Raw genomic sequence first — 13,891 nt, 5'->3', positions numbered from 1 at the left:
TAAAACAACCAAAAAGAAAACTAAGTAACAGATTAAGTACTTTTATTTCTTTTTTAAACAATACTGAATAGGATATGCAACCTCAGTTGAGTACACCGTGGTAAACAAACTTGGCTCTTGAGTTGTCAGAGACTGTGACTGTGGGCAATTCAACACACTAACAAACAACATCCAGTTGATGTAAAAGGATGCAAAGTGTGTCTTTGTACAACGTTACACTGAGAATTTTGTACAGCTTGAATAATTGTGTCCACGTATTTAATGCTGAGATAAAAAATAAAAAACCTCTAGAAACTGCAAAAAGCTAAACAAATAGTACTGAAAATGTATTACAAAAACACTCATTTCAATTCATATGGTTGACATGCTTCATTTGGCAGTGATAGTTATATGAAGCCACAGGATCTGGCGAGCATGAATGGTGTGTTTCGGGTTAAGACAGAGGTGTCCTTCATTTATTACACAATTCAAGGCATGTCACTGGTCCACCCAACACACAAAACTGTAGGGGACATTTAAATGGACAAACATATCCTGAGACCAGGATACTCACAGCATTTATTTGGCTTTTATAGAAGATTAAATAGGCAAGTTAACAAAAATGCACTTGGCAATTATGTAAATATATATATATATATATAAAAAAAAAGAAAAACACACGCAGCATGCAAATGAATACTCTTCATACCTGTACAGCACTCAGAGTCGCAAACTGCATTCACACAGATCCCATAATTACTATTCGTCTTTAAAATTCCTCAAAAGACTGTATTAAAAGTCAGCAATAAATTTACCTTGATAATCATCAAACCCTTCAGTATAAGTTCCAGCTTTTTGGTCAAAAATACAATCCAGACACATGACACTCTCAGAGCAACTTCGTATATCTACAGATATCGGTTTTGGTATTGTTATTTTCAGTATGAATCGTACCCACAGTTTACAGGAGGCGGGATGGCGGACGTAGAGAAAACTGACCCACCAATAATACAATAGACATTTAACGATCATAAAACCGACATTAATTTGCTATGTTTCTCTGCCTTCTAAAATAAAAATATATCTCATAGCATCTTCAGTAGTTACAAATCTACTACAGAAAAGATTGCCTCAAGTACAGCTGGAGAACTTGGTTTGAAGGCAGCAGTCATTTTGCAGGTGGATACGGTGATATAGACACTAATGCTGCCTTATAAAAATATTCAAGACAAAAAACATGGTTCAGTTTGGGAGGGGGGAAAAAAGGCTTTCAAGAATATTCGCTGAAAAATGTTTCTGCCAGTCTGCTCAAACACAGCTGCAAAAACACACAAACAAGCAGCTTTTTGGTAACCCTGATGCTCCCTTGAGTGCAACTGCCATGTTTTTGGGGGGGACTGAATTAGTTTGCGGTCCTGCTCTCAAACTCATTTAATACTTCTCTTCTCCGTATCTCACTGTGGTGGTCGTGTCAGAGGAGCGGTGAAGAGCAGAGAACGGGTTCTGGCAGGGTGGGGGTAAGTTCTAGGATTTGTCTGAGGTGTTTGGTCGCTGTTTCCCATCCGTTTTCTGTCCCCCTCCATTAGTAAAGACGCTTTTCATAACTGTGGAGACAAAAGACAGCATTTTTAAGAGTGAAACCAATCCTAGCTCTAGGTAGTGTTGATCCTCGGCGCCCTCTAGTGACTCACGAGTGAAGTCCGTGCACGCCACCCTCCACCTGAGCAGACATGGTCCGCTTCTCGAACTTCAGCTCTCCAGAATACATCATGGACCTGAACACGCACACAGAAACGGAGAAGGAATTTTCATTCGGCACTTAAATTGATCAACATTTAAACGAGCCAAATTCGCAATAAAAGAGACACAGACGCATACTCACCGAAGCACAGAGAGGCTTTTTGCACCAATGTCTTGGCAGCCGTGTTGGATTCCAGCGATGAGGTACGGGACAAATTTATGGATTGAGCCTTTGTCCTGCACTGACCCCGACACACCCTGAGCCACCTTCACTTTATCGCCCTCGCTGCCAAGACAGCCAATCAGAAGAAAATGAGGTCATGTGATGATAAAATTATATACTGCATACTATGTCACACCCTATTCTTTAAGAGCTATTGTGTACCTGAAGTATCGTTTCTGGCTGCTGGCGTTTTTCTCCATGGCATCTAGTGAGCCCATGCCTCTGTATTTCTTTAGTCGCACACCATCAGAAAAGAAATACTCGCCCGGTGCTTCTGTGGTAGCGGCCAACAGAGATCCCATCATAACTGCAGACAGAAAGCACTCGACCTTCATTTCATTTTCAACATTACTTAAATTTTGTATAAAGGTGAATTCCAACAACAATCACCTGTCGATGCCCCCAGGGACAGAGCCTTCACCACATGGCCGACCGTCTGGATGCCTCCATCCGCGATGACTGGCACCCCAAACCTCCGAGCATACTCGGCCACCTTGTACACGGAGGTGCCCTGAGGCCGCCCGCATGCCATGACTACAGGAATTAAAAATGGAAGGAATAGTGCAGCATATGTGAGTACCCACATGCGAGTACATAACTGTATGTTGTGATGTGAAATACAGGGATGCAAACTTGCCACCTTTTGGTTAGAAACACACACACAGTAAATCTTCTTTTTAAAACTTGTGCTCTCATACCACCCTAAGGGTTTGCATCCCTGGCAATATATGGACGCTTAGATTTTTGCATGTGTGAGAGAACCAACCTTCCTGTGTGATGCAGATAGAGCCACAGCCCATTCCCACTCTCAACGCATCCACCCCTGCGTCTATCAGGTTCTTCGCCTGAGCGGCTGTAACCACTGCAGACACAGACACTCAGGTAAGAACAAGACTGAGGAATTGTAAAGTATGTGAAGATAGTATTTCAATCTGTATTTACCATTCCCTCCCACGACCTGCAGATCTGGGTACTTCTGCTTGATGTAATGGATCATGTTAATCTGGTATACGGAATTGCCTTGTGACGAATCCTGAAAAACAAATAAAAACCTCAATGTCGGTGATGCTAGAGGGACTTACTTCACTTTAAATAGAATCGCCAAAATAGCATCTGACAGTTTTGAATATAGGCCTACGTGAAACCGATCTTGGAGATAAGCTGACTTAAGCAAAAGGCAGCGTCTGCTTTAGTTTCAAAACCAATGATTGACATTTTTATTAGAACAAGCGCAGTGGCTTTGACCTACCAAAACCACTACATCCACCCCAGACTGCATGAGCAGGTCCAGACGGTATTTATCGTCTTCACGGGTGCCGATGGCAGCACCACACAGCAGCTGTTTGCGGGAGTCTTTGGAGGCCAGAGGGTAGTCCCTGTTCTTCTTCAGGTCTGTGCGGGCTATTATGGCCACCAGCTCATCCTTGTCATTCACAATGGGCAGTTTACCTACCGAGCACATTAAGAAAACTCACTGAGACTTTTTAAAATTGTTGGATGTCTTTCCTGTGGTTGTTAAGGAAAATGAAGCACTAAAAGAATTTAACATTCAGTTATAATAACTGTGATTGTAGTCTGTGTTTTGGTCTTCTCACCCTTTTTGCTGCGTTGCAGGATGTCATTGGCTTCTTTTAGTGTCACGCCAGCAGGAGCAACTACAAGATCCTCTCTTTTAGTCATGGCCTGGAAAACATGTACAAAGTGTATAGCCATCACTGTACAGAACACACTTAAGTAAGTTTTTTTTTCCCTTATCCAGCATTAAACTGATCAAAAGGGACAGTATTTAATAATGCATTATGTAAACAGGATGTAATAGTGTTAAATGCTTCTATTTCAAATCGCTACTTGAAAAAATTTATTTTACTTTAAAATTCAAACCAGCAAATCAGAATGATTTACACACAGCACTTTTTTTTGTCATGAGACCAATTTTTCACAAACTTCTGAGCAACAGTTTAGAAACTCTCCATCACACAGGCAGACTTACCTCCTCTAGGGGTTTGTTATTATCTTTCTCAGACAGGAAATCAATGTCTCGTGACGTGACGATGCCGACCAGTTTGCTGCCCATCTTGCCGGTCTCGGTTATGGGAATTCCAGAGAATCCGTGTCGAACCTTTGCTTCAAGTACATTACCTACAGTGTGACGAGGACTCAAAACGACTGGATCAGTGATGAAACCCTGTTCAAACCTCTGCAGACACATACACGGAGACCTTTGCATCAAATATTAACAGGTACAAACACACACACACACTCACTGAAGACCTTACATTAAACATTTATGGAGGGTGAAGCGGTCTTACCTTCACTTTGCGCACCTCGTTGGCCTGAAACTCTGGTGTGCAATTATGGTGAATGATGCCAATTCCACCCATCAGCTGAGCAACAAGTGAGAAACATTTACATTAATTATTTAGAAGTGTTCAGGCTATTCAAAAAAAGGATTTAAGTAGTACTCACTGCCATGGCGATGGCCATTGAGGATTCAGTAACGGTATCCATAGGAGAGGAGATGAGTGGGGTCTTCAGTGTGATTTTCTTGGTCAATGCTGAGGTCAGATCCTACATAACACATTATAGAAATATTATGTTAATAAAACAACTATGATCATTAGCTTCAGGGCAAAAGTGAGTGTATATTGATTGTGTAGTTCCATTTCTGGCCACTAGAGGCAGAAGGGCATTAATAACTGCTGTACATATCATTTAAACAGGAACATAACCTAGCATTAACAACATTTTTGTGTGACAAAAGAAATGGTTAAAACACACACACACACACTTTACTAAAGTTTCAAAATAGAAAACGATTCTTTTAAATTATAATAATATTTCAAAAATATCAGTTTACTTTTGATTTTAAAAAAATATGCTGGATTGTTAAGCATAAAGGACTTCCTTTAGTTACACTGAAAAAAACTGACTTACCCCAAACCTTTAAATGATAAGGTCAAAGAACGCAATCTAACTTAATGAACACCGCATATTAGCCTGCACATGTGGGTAAAAGTGCATGTAAATCAAAATACTGAAAAAAATGGGTGGGTGGAAGCGAAGACTGTGACCTTCGTTTGTACACCAGCGCCGAGAAGTGTTCCTCTAACACAGATAAGCTCAAAATATTTCCTTCACAACCTTCACCTTGTCGGTACCGACTGCCTAAGTTCCCAAAATACGCTTTTGCATTCACACGGGTGAGGAAGAGAGGCCTCATGGGAAAACAGACTCCACAGTGGGAAACGTCCCAAATCTATGGTTCATTTGAAAGCCAGCTCGTGAAGTTTTAGAGAAAAGTCAGACATAGCTGTTAAACCAGCCTACACAGAAAAAAAAAAAACCCAAACAGGAGTTTCAGTTTCAACACTGGCCGTTTTGTGTTTTCCGCTTCTAGGCAATAAAACGACAAAAAGAAAACAAGATAATAGAGCAGAATGTTCAAAGTTCATTAAATTTTAATTCGTGCAAGTGGATTGTGAACACTGTTCACAAACTAGAACGCAATTCAAATTAAGAGGAGAAGAGGCAGCTGGTTTATGAGCACTTCATGCAAATTTAAAACTGCTGAATTAAGCATTACGAAAGTCAAATAAGGTCACAAAAGTGCTACTTTTCACATTGTGGTCACTCTAAATAAGGTTGTTGGTTTTTTTTTTTTAAATGGAGGAATAATTTGTTAATTAAACAACGTTTGCCACAATTATAAAATACATCATTTAAAATTATGACAGTATTGGTTTTAATTGTTGGACTCAGTAACTTTTATATTGGGAGCACAGACATTCGATGGGTTTAAAAAATATGCGCTTTTTATTAAAGAAAATAAAACACTCATGATTTATTCTAGATAAACTACTCGTGATTTAAATGCGGTGATGAAGAAAGGAAAGGCGTAATAATGCCCATGAGCAATGAAGCAGAGGAGACAGCCTTTTAGCTAAAAATAGCGAGTGCAGAGAATACAGACGGCTTGTTTAAACCAACACATCATTATGAAAACAAACCGAATGAGTGAATAAAAGTGTGGCGGATACAAGGCAGACGACTCACCACTTCATCTGAGGTGAAGTCAATGAAGCCAGGCAAGATCAGGAAGTCACTGCAAACAAAACACAGAGAGATGATTAGAAATAGTCGTTTACCATGCACTAATACATAGTAAAAGTACTTCTTTTTTTTTTGTTAATTACAAATAATTGTACCGATCTCAAACATTAAGGATGTATGCAGTACAATTCAAAAGGTCGGTTTTTAGCATTTGACCAGATGCAAAGACATCCATTTTATTTTAAAGGGAGAGGAGGCGATAGTTATGCTTCAGATAAACATTGAAGCGTAATGAAAACCCGATGCCGACTGCTGGATTTATGACACCTTAAATGACGAGGAGCTCTAAAATAAGTGTGGTTTCTGAGGTGAGCTTGAGGAACGTCTGAGGCCCAGGCACATTCTGACATGTTCTCATTTGCATGAAACAAACCTTCACCGGCCTACTGAAATCCACCCATACGTGCTATATAAATCCTGCCGGCTTCCTTGACCAGATGACATAAATACTAGCAAGAGCGAGAGAGAGAAAAAAAAAACCCTCACATAGACGAAAGGTAACTGCTTGGCAGATGAGTGCCAAAAAAAGATGGACTCTGAACAGGTTATGTATACGTCAAAATAAAGGGAGAGACAGAGGCAACTTGAAGGACATATTTTTCAAACACATTTTCTCCTCTTGTGGTGGGCTAAATAAGGATTTTGTGTCGACTGGAACAGGGCAGAGTTCTTCTACGCCCACATGAGCCGACCACACGCTCCTAAACATCAACAACACTGGGTGTGAACGGCACGAAAAAAAGCCTAAATAAATGAGGGCAAAACAGACGGTCCCGATTAAGTGTACTAGAGTCTTCAGCACAAATCCAAGAATTGTTTTGACTGGGAGAAATAATGCAGGAGTATGTGGTGTAACTTCCTAAAAGTGAAGTGGCATCATTAAAAGCTCTTATCCACGTTAATCGGATTATGTCCAAACAAGCCGAAGAGAATAGACATTTTCATTGTGATGGCCACGCCCACAATGAAATACGATTGGTTTAGAATTCTGCTCTGCATAACTTCATACAAACCATCAGATATGTTCCAAGCAGGGCCGCTTTGTTACTTTCTGTGTTTATGTACCTAAATTAATGTCCCAAACGTACATATTAGCATCAACAGTAATCGGTTCATAAACTCACTGCTGACTTTCAGCTCTACCGTCTCTCCGGTGGAACAACAAGTCTCAGTTTTAGATGACTCAGACTGTAAACTTCACTAGACTCAAAAACAGTACAGACTGAAACCCAGACTACCTCCAAATATGCAGACAAACACGGTGCCAAATATCACCACAGACTCGCTGACTACAGCTTTATTCCGACCAGCTCTGAACAAATCCAGGTAACGTGGTGATCCGCTAAACTCTACATCACAATCAACTCAATTTTACACGTCTCCCAATCGTTCAGCTATATGGTTTCAATGAGCAGTCGCAGTTACAGGGTAATACTAAGAACATTTTCTTTCACAGACTAAAAAAAGGCCTACAAGAATTTAAGTTTTGCCATTTCAATTGATTGTACTCTTAAATCAAAGGTTCAACATTAATGAATATTTTACATTCAAATACACCAATGGGAAATAATAGCTTAATTCAACAATTACTTTTCAGCTAATGCAATTCAACAGATTGATTCAGCAAATCAATAAATGTAATGTAGACTAAAAAGTAACTAAAATAAATTGCTTTGCAAGTTTAAAACAATAAAAAGAAACTATTAACTAAACCATTAAGGCATTTTAATATCTCTTAAAGGGATAGATCACCTAAAAACAAAGTCTGTCATCATTCATCATTCCAAACCTGTATGGCTGATTTCTTCTTTGAAACATAGGAATATATCTTGAGAGACAATCTCTCTGATAAAATAATCTTTTCAAAAAAAAGTAACACAGGCGTGAGACATCTCACATCAGTACAACAGAGGTCAGAGCCTCATGTGTCATATGCCATACAAAGAAAAACTGTTCAGGAAAACTCATGTGTGTGCATTACACAAATCAATTCAGCACATACCCGTGTCAGATTTACGGGAGGTTATAGACATTAACTGTGCTTTCTCTATCTCTGTATGCGTGCGTGTGTGTAGAAGGACCCCCCCTCCTCACATGACGCCAGCGTGAGGATAGTCATGCGGCCCAGAATGCATCCCTGCACGCTTTTCATTACAGATAAGACCGTTATACAGCTGGACCTTTTACCTTGTAATCTCAATCTTAAAGGCGAGACTGATCGTAAACTCACCATGTCCTAACGTCACTCCTTGCATTCTAACATTACAATGCATTATGGTTAAACCGAACGTTTACTCTCCCTCGTGTCACTCCAAACCTCTAAGACTTTTTCTTTAGTAACATAAGATGTTTTTGGTGGCTGTAAAGTGAAAGTCACTGAGGTACGATGTCCCAGAGTTCTTCAAAATATCTGCCAAAAAAGTAAGCAAGCCACACGTGTTTGTAACGACAATTAAAATGGGAGCTAAAACTGAACTATCCCTTTAACAAACCCCTGTGATTTGAGCTTGTAATCGTCGATCATGCAAATTAGTACATTCACACAATTTTATATCCAGATTCCACCGAGCTAATGTAACACATGCCATAAGTTACGGTTGAAATCTCCCCTGTCAGCGATTGAAAGCAGAATCCTTCAATTGTCCACCAAAAGCAGGGACCCTAACCAGACACCATCCAGACTGCATACAGCTGGAACGTTTGAGTCTCTTATTGAGCTCGCTAGAAGACGATGTCTTAAATAAAGGGCCATATTACTCACTTGTAAGTCAAACCGTCCCCCATAGAGCAAAGCTCTTCCGCCGTGAGTCCGTCTCGGACAGACTGCTGTTCTGATCTGTAATGTGGATGCCCATTACACACACAGAGTATCAGTGCAGGGAGAGGAACCCAATGAAAAGCACTTACTTGTAGGTGAGACCATCTCCAACGGAAAAGAGCTGCTGGGCAGACAGTCCATCATCGGGGATATAGCCCGTTCCTCCACTTATAAGATAGTCTGCCATACTGGAAAAAGCAATACACAAACACAGCCTGTAAACAGCACAGTTACTACACAGTTACTAAGAGCTGATCTACAACTTTATATACAGGCTCTATGTAAAAATCCCATTCATTTTTAACAAATCACTTAAAAGACATACCTACTATGAGCTGCAAAGTTATGAATCGATGGCAAATGCTTTAGTTGAAGCCAACCGCTCACGTTATTTTAACTTATTTATTTATAGTGTTTAAGGGTGATTTTTGACAGAGCCGCGTAGTTGTAGTTTTCCTGGGCGAAAACCACATTACCCATAATTCTGCAAAGGACGCTCCACCAATCAGATAATCAAAACAAACAATAAAAGTAGCTGTCGGTCGATATAAAAGAACCTAAAGGCAGGGAGGGCAACCGCAAATTAAGCGTATTTTACCCAATATTTACTCAAAATTCACACACACAAAAAAAAAATTAAAATAAATCTATTTACTAGGTCAATGGTGTCCAATCATGCAACAGAAGGGCCACCTTCCTGCAGAGTTCAGCTCTAAACCCAAAACACACACCTGAACTCGCTAATCAATCAAGATGTTTGAAATGGCCACAAACCTCCAGAGAAACGAGTTGGGGATTAGCTCTTCAGGAAAGCGGCGCTCAAGAAACATGATCTGGAACTGGTATTAATCCATTTTAATAGCTTTCTGCTTATATTTGGCCATTTTGTGAAGCGTCCGTTTTCGCTGAGGATGTCGCTTGTTTTATAGAGTCCGGGTGATGCTAAAAAGGGTTAAAAATGCCTGCCATTTGATATTTCATTTGACTTTAATGTGGTTGTTTTTATAGACTCTGTACCGGTGGCGGTGACGCTGTTTATTGACTTTGGCTGAGGTCCATAAAATCAGTGACCGAATTTCAGCTGATATGCGTGTGTTTTTAAATCCACTCAACGCGGACGGTACTCATCTAGGCGCTATAGTTATCGTCTTATAGCCAAATATCGGTCGATTTTAATATTAACCCCATTAACGTCAATCCCAACCTACTGCGAGTTCGCTTTAAATCTCAGCGCTTTTTCCTGCTTTGGAGAAAATTGTATTCATTTCGGTATTAAATGCATTTCTTATGTTTTATTGTATTTTAAAAAGTGCATTCAGAAGTCCGGCGTTAACAGGAAGCCACGTAGATTCTGTCCGCGTTAAACCGCATGTCGCGACGCGTGGAACATCGGGAGCGAGGCGTTTGGGTTTCACGATGTAAACCCAGTCGATTAACAGCCCAAACGCACGTCCCGGTGCTGCAATAATGTAACTCCCAGCGCCGTGACCTACTAACATTATTCCATCTGCAACCGCGACTTAAAAATAAACCAACAGATGTTGACACGCACGCAGTCACGGGCGTAAACTGACAGAAACATTGTATTCGCGCGCTGCTCCTTGAACGCAGCCTTTATAAGTCGATCTACAGACTCGCTCTACTGGCCCGGTGACCTACATTGTGTACATTAATAAATGTGAGCCAGGGAAACCCGGAGTCTCCATCGAAATCGGGAGCAAACCGGGGGAAGGTTTTCTTTTGTTAGTGCTCCTCCTGCTACGCGTTACCGAAAGAAGCGTATTTAGCGCGGTGCCCGAGTAAATGATGATAAATGCAAACCTTTTCCGTAGATGAGCACGCGTGTGTCTGGAGCCGATGCGCGTCAGGCGGGAGAACCCGGTTTACCGCTCTCTGGAGGCGAGTGTGTTCGCTGAAACCGGTTAGATCATCTACGCGCACTGTTGTCCGGGATTTCGGGTCCTTCGGAGGGTCTCGTTTGAATTCGGGTTTTGTGATGAGTCTGGCTTTATGTAGAAAGCGAGGCAGACACGGAGAGCGCGCGTCATATCCTCAACAGCTCTACATCCACGTGGTGACGGCATGGTTAACTCTTTCGTTGCCGCCACTTTAGTGCGTGTGTATGCATGCTCTGTATTTTTAGGCTACATTGTGTGTGTGGGGGTCAGAGTCAAATAAGGATGCTCGAGACACCGCCAAGGTGAAATCATGTGATGTTGTTTAAAAAGCATGTGCCAAATTATTGAAGTGAAATATTGGCCTATATAATAATACAGACTCTAAAACGCTTAAGTAGGGTAGATCAGTTCATATCAACAAGTGAATTTTGTATGTTCACAAAGGTATTATACGTAAGCCATTGGCCAAATGAGTTGCATTTCAAATGTATGTTGTAAGCATAATAAAGCAAGTAATACATATTTGGATAATATTCTCTCTAGTGCTTTCTCGTGAAGTTTTGAATAAATGCTAAATAAGCCAATGACCCAGTTCCGTAATGTTATAACCAAAGACTGCTAGATTTAAGTCAGCCACAACCAATTACCCGATGCCAATTGCTGAAGGATGACTGCTCTTAAGCAAATTACAAATCCTCTCCATTGATTGGCCAGCGCTTTGCCCACGCGGAAGCCCAAAACTAATTTTGTTTTAATGTGCTCACTACTCGTATTCTTTTAAGGGGTGTAATATATTCTTCTGATATAGTAGTAAAGTATTATAAAATGAATAGCGTGAAAAGCATTCATTGAACATTTTTGTAGTGTCTGCCGTATTAATAATTTCCTCTCTTCATATTGGTTTTCATTTTTTTTGACACTGTAATGTAAAAAACTGAACAATTGTAGCACTATAAAGCAACTCGTGATCAAGTCTGGTATGCTTTGCTTTGCCTTCCATTGATTAACCATTGGTTGGGAAGCCAACCTTAAAACCAAATTCGTTGGCGTGCTATTGAACAACTCAAATTGTGATCTTTTTCATTAAAGCAACCAAAGTCTTGACAAAAGCGTCAAAAAAGAGGTTTGGTACCGTAAGCACCTATCCCATGACTGCCCGGGGAGCTTTTGGACCAGATGGGAAGCGCATATGGGTTTGTAACATTTATTTAGACAAGCGAGTGTGTATAGAAAGGAAGTTCAGGCTGTAAGCATGGCTCTGTTTGCAAAGAATCGTAGCGTGTGTGTGACGGAGGCAACAGCCGTTTAAAGCCCTGACCCTTGTCTCCCCCCCCATCACAACAGAGAGGTGAAGCGATTATATGTACCTCACCACAATGTGGGTCAGTGGACATGTGGGTCAGGATATCTTCCTGCACCGGCAGCTATTTCAGTAATTCTGACCCATTTGGACTTTGCCAGGACTTCACACTTCACTGCATAGCTGGAGAAGACCTGATCCGCCATGCCCAGAATAGCCCTTTCAAATGTCAACTTTTGTTGACCCCACATCAGATTTTAAGCCTTTCAATTATGCGAGACTATTTTAACCCCTGATCTTGATGGTCTTTAAGATTAGAGATTAGAACAAGTCTTGCATTTAATTATAGCACGACAAGTGGGGATTTATAAGTTGAATGCGTTTAAATAGAGACACGGGCTCGGAAGAATGCGTGAAATCTCGATTATCAAGAGCCGAGAAGATTTCTGCGACTTCGTAACCTTCGACTCACCTGTCTGGAAAACCCGCTTGCAAGCGTGTCGCTGTGTAGCGCTGAGCTGCAGACTCGCGTCCGCACACGTGAGCGATCCCTGGGAAGCCGTCGGGAGAACATTCAGTGTCGTTCACCATCTCGTGGTTCGTCTCCGGTTTTTGGAACTCTTCTGGAATCTCCTCCATCTCCGCCTTGTTTGAGGATATAGTCTGGGCGCTGTTCATTTCCAAAACAACTCCAACCAGTCCGAGCCAGTCTTGTGCAAATTCAAACGATGAGTCCTGTTCAAAGCGGCGCAATTATGGAGCCAAGATTCGGATTCAAGGACGGAACGAAAAGAAGCGTGTAACGACAAAGGCTAACGCGATCTATCCAGCTGGAAATCCAGAGTCAAGCAGTTTCGGTTATCCAGGATCCTGTGGTCGTTTGTGTTTGACGGAGCTCATATAACCGGCGGCGAGCGAGTTCCCAGGAACTGCGGATCCATGCTCTACGCACCTGCTCACATGGAGACCGAGGTGTCGCCGTGGAGATATTCCCACCTCTGAATCCCACTGCGTGCAGAAGTGCTGGTATTAAAGGAGGACCGAGAACGAGGGACTGACAAAACTAGAGATAGTAAGAGAATGTTCAAGCCTGAGGGAGTTGCATACTGGGACAGTGAGGAGATAGAAAGGAGTGTTTTGCGCTCGCGCTCTCTCTCTCTCTCTCTCTTTGTGGTTTTAGCCGCAGTTCTGTCAAGAGCGCATGTCACAAACACAAAGAGGATTGGAGAATTAGACCTGGGGACCATTAAGATGAAAAAAAGGCACTTCGCTGACTCAGACTTGACGTGTGTAGAGCCCACAGCCGCGGGTATAGAAGGTATTAAGCAAGCAAACCAAACTAATTTGGAACGGTTGAAACAACCGGGAAAAAAGTTTTACGTTTAAACATGCAAACTTGCAATGAAACAACCAGACAAAACAAACTACATAAACAAGACCGGCACAAACCTGACAAACAGATAAAACGCGAATGATAAGAAAAAGAGATACAACAAACAAAGTGGTAGATAAGTGGTAGATCTCTTTTTTTTTTTTTTTTTTTTTTTCTCCTCACAAACAAAAATCCTTTGAAAGTATCCTTCAAGTCTGTAGCACGTGCTGAATATTTAGGGTTCTGGGTTTATATTCGTATAAACGATAAAGATTGCGAGGTCTCTATTAATAAGTATGCCTCACAATAGCAAGGCCGCATATTACGCATCAAAACACATCGTCACTGAGTGCTTGATAACTGTATTGTGCATTATAACCGAAGGCTTTCTTTTCCTGTATGTTTTTTTCAAATGAAGCAAAGGCAGGTGGTTGCTGGTTTGAGACGGTAG

At 41.2% G+C, this 13,891-nt stretch overlaps 1 protein-coding gene across 6 annotated transcripts; it reads right to left on the bottom strand.

The window, feature by feature from the left end:
* Positions 1–25: 25 nt before the first annotated feature.
* impdh1b (IMP (inosine 5'-monophosphate) dehydrogenase 1b) lies at positions 26–13,158 on the bottom strand. Of its 6 annotated transcripts, none has more exons than XM_043236521.1 (16): positions 12,541–13,158; positions 8,960–9,058; positions 8,814–8,888; positions 5,996–6,044; positions 4,409–4,510; positions 4,252–4,326; positions 3,933–4,139; positions 3,538–3,625; positions 3,192–3,391; positions 2,885–2,975; positions 2,709–2,804; positions 2,333–2,476; positions 2,105–2,249; positions 1,862–2,005; positions 1,671–1,754; positions 26–1,583 (listed from the first exon to the last, which is right to left on the bottom strand). In XM_043236521.1, exons 1-16 carry the CDS (start codon positions 12,744–12,746, stop codon positions 1,562–1,564), a joined length of 1,827 nt encoding a protein of 608 aa, XP_043092456.1. In that variant the 5' UTR covers positions 12,747–13,158; the 3' UTR covers positions 26–1,561. The 6 variants fall into 6 exon arrangements, with proteins under 6 accessions (XP_043092456.1, XP_043092459.1, XP_043092458.1 ...); XM_043236524.1 differs by lacking the exon at positions 12,541–13,158 and adding an exon at positions 10,692–10,944; XM_043236523.1 differs by lacking the exon at positions 12,541–13,158 and adding an exon at positions 9,645–9,781.
* Positions 13,159–13,891: the final 733 nt, after the last annotated feature.

Source organism: Puntigrus tetrazona, chromosome 4 (genome assembly GCF_018831695.1).
Source record: "Puntigrus tetrazona isolate hp1 chromosome 4, ASM1883169v1, whole genome shotgun sequence".
In the NCBI taxonomy this organism is placed as follows: Eukaryota; Metazoa; Chordata; class Actinopteri; order Cypriniformes; family Cyprinidae; genus Puntigrus; species Puntigrus tetrazona.
Note: the sequence above shows the minus strand (reverse complement) of the source record. Positions and strands in the feature narration are given on the sequence as shown.

Bases quoted from the DNA above. Each gene is read 5' to 3' on its own strand.
- impdh1b (XM_043236521.1), bottom strand. From the start codon at position 12,746: ATGAACAGCGCCCAGACTATATCCTCAAACAAGGCGGAGATGGAGGAG. The intron at 9,059-12,540 runs GTGAGTCGAAGG...TGCTTTTTCCAG, and splicing joins CAAGCGGGTTTTCCAGACAG to TATGGCAGACTATCTTATAA. The intron at 3,626-3,932 runs GTAAGTCTGCCT...CATGTTTTCCAG, and splicing joins ATAACAAACCCCTAGAGGAG to GCCATGACTAAAAGAGAGGA.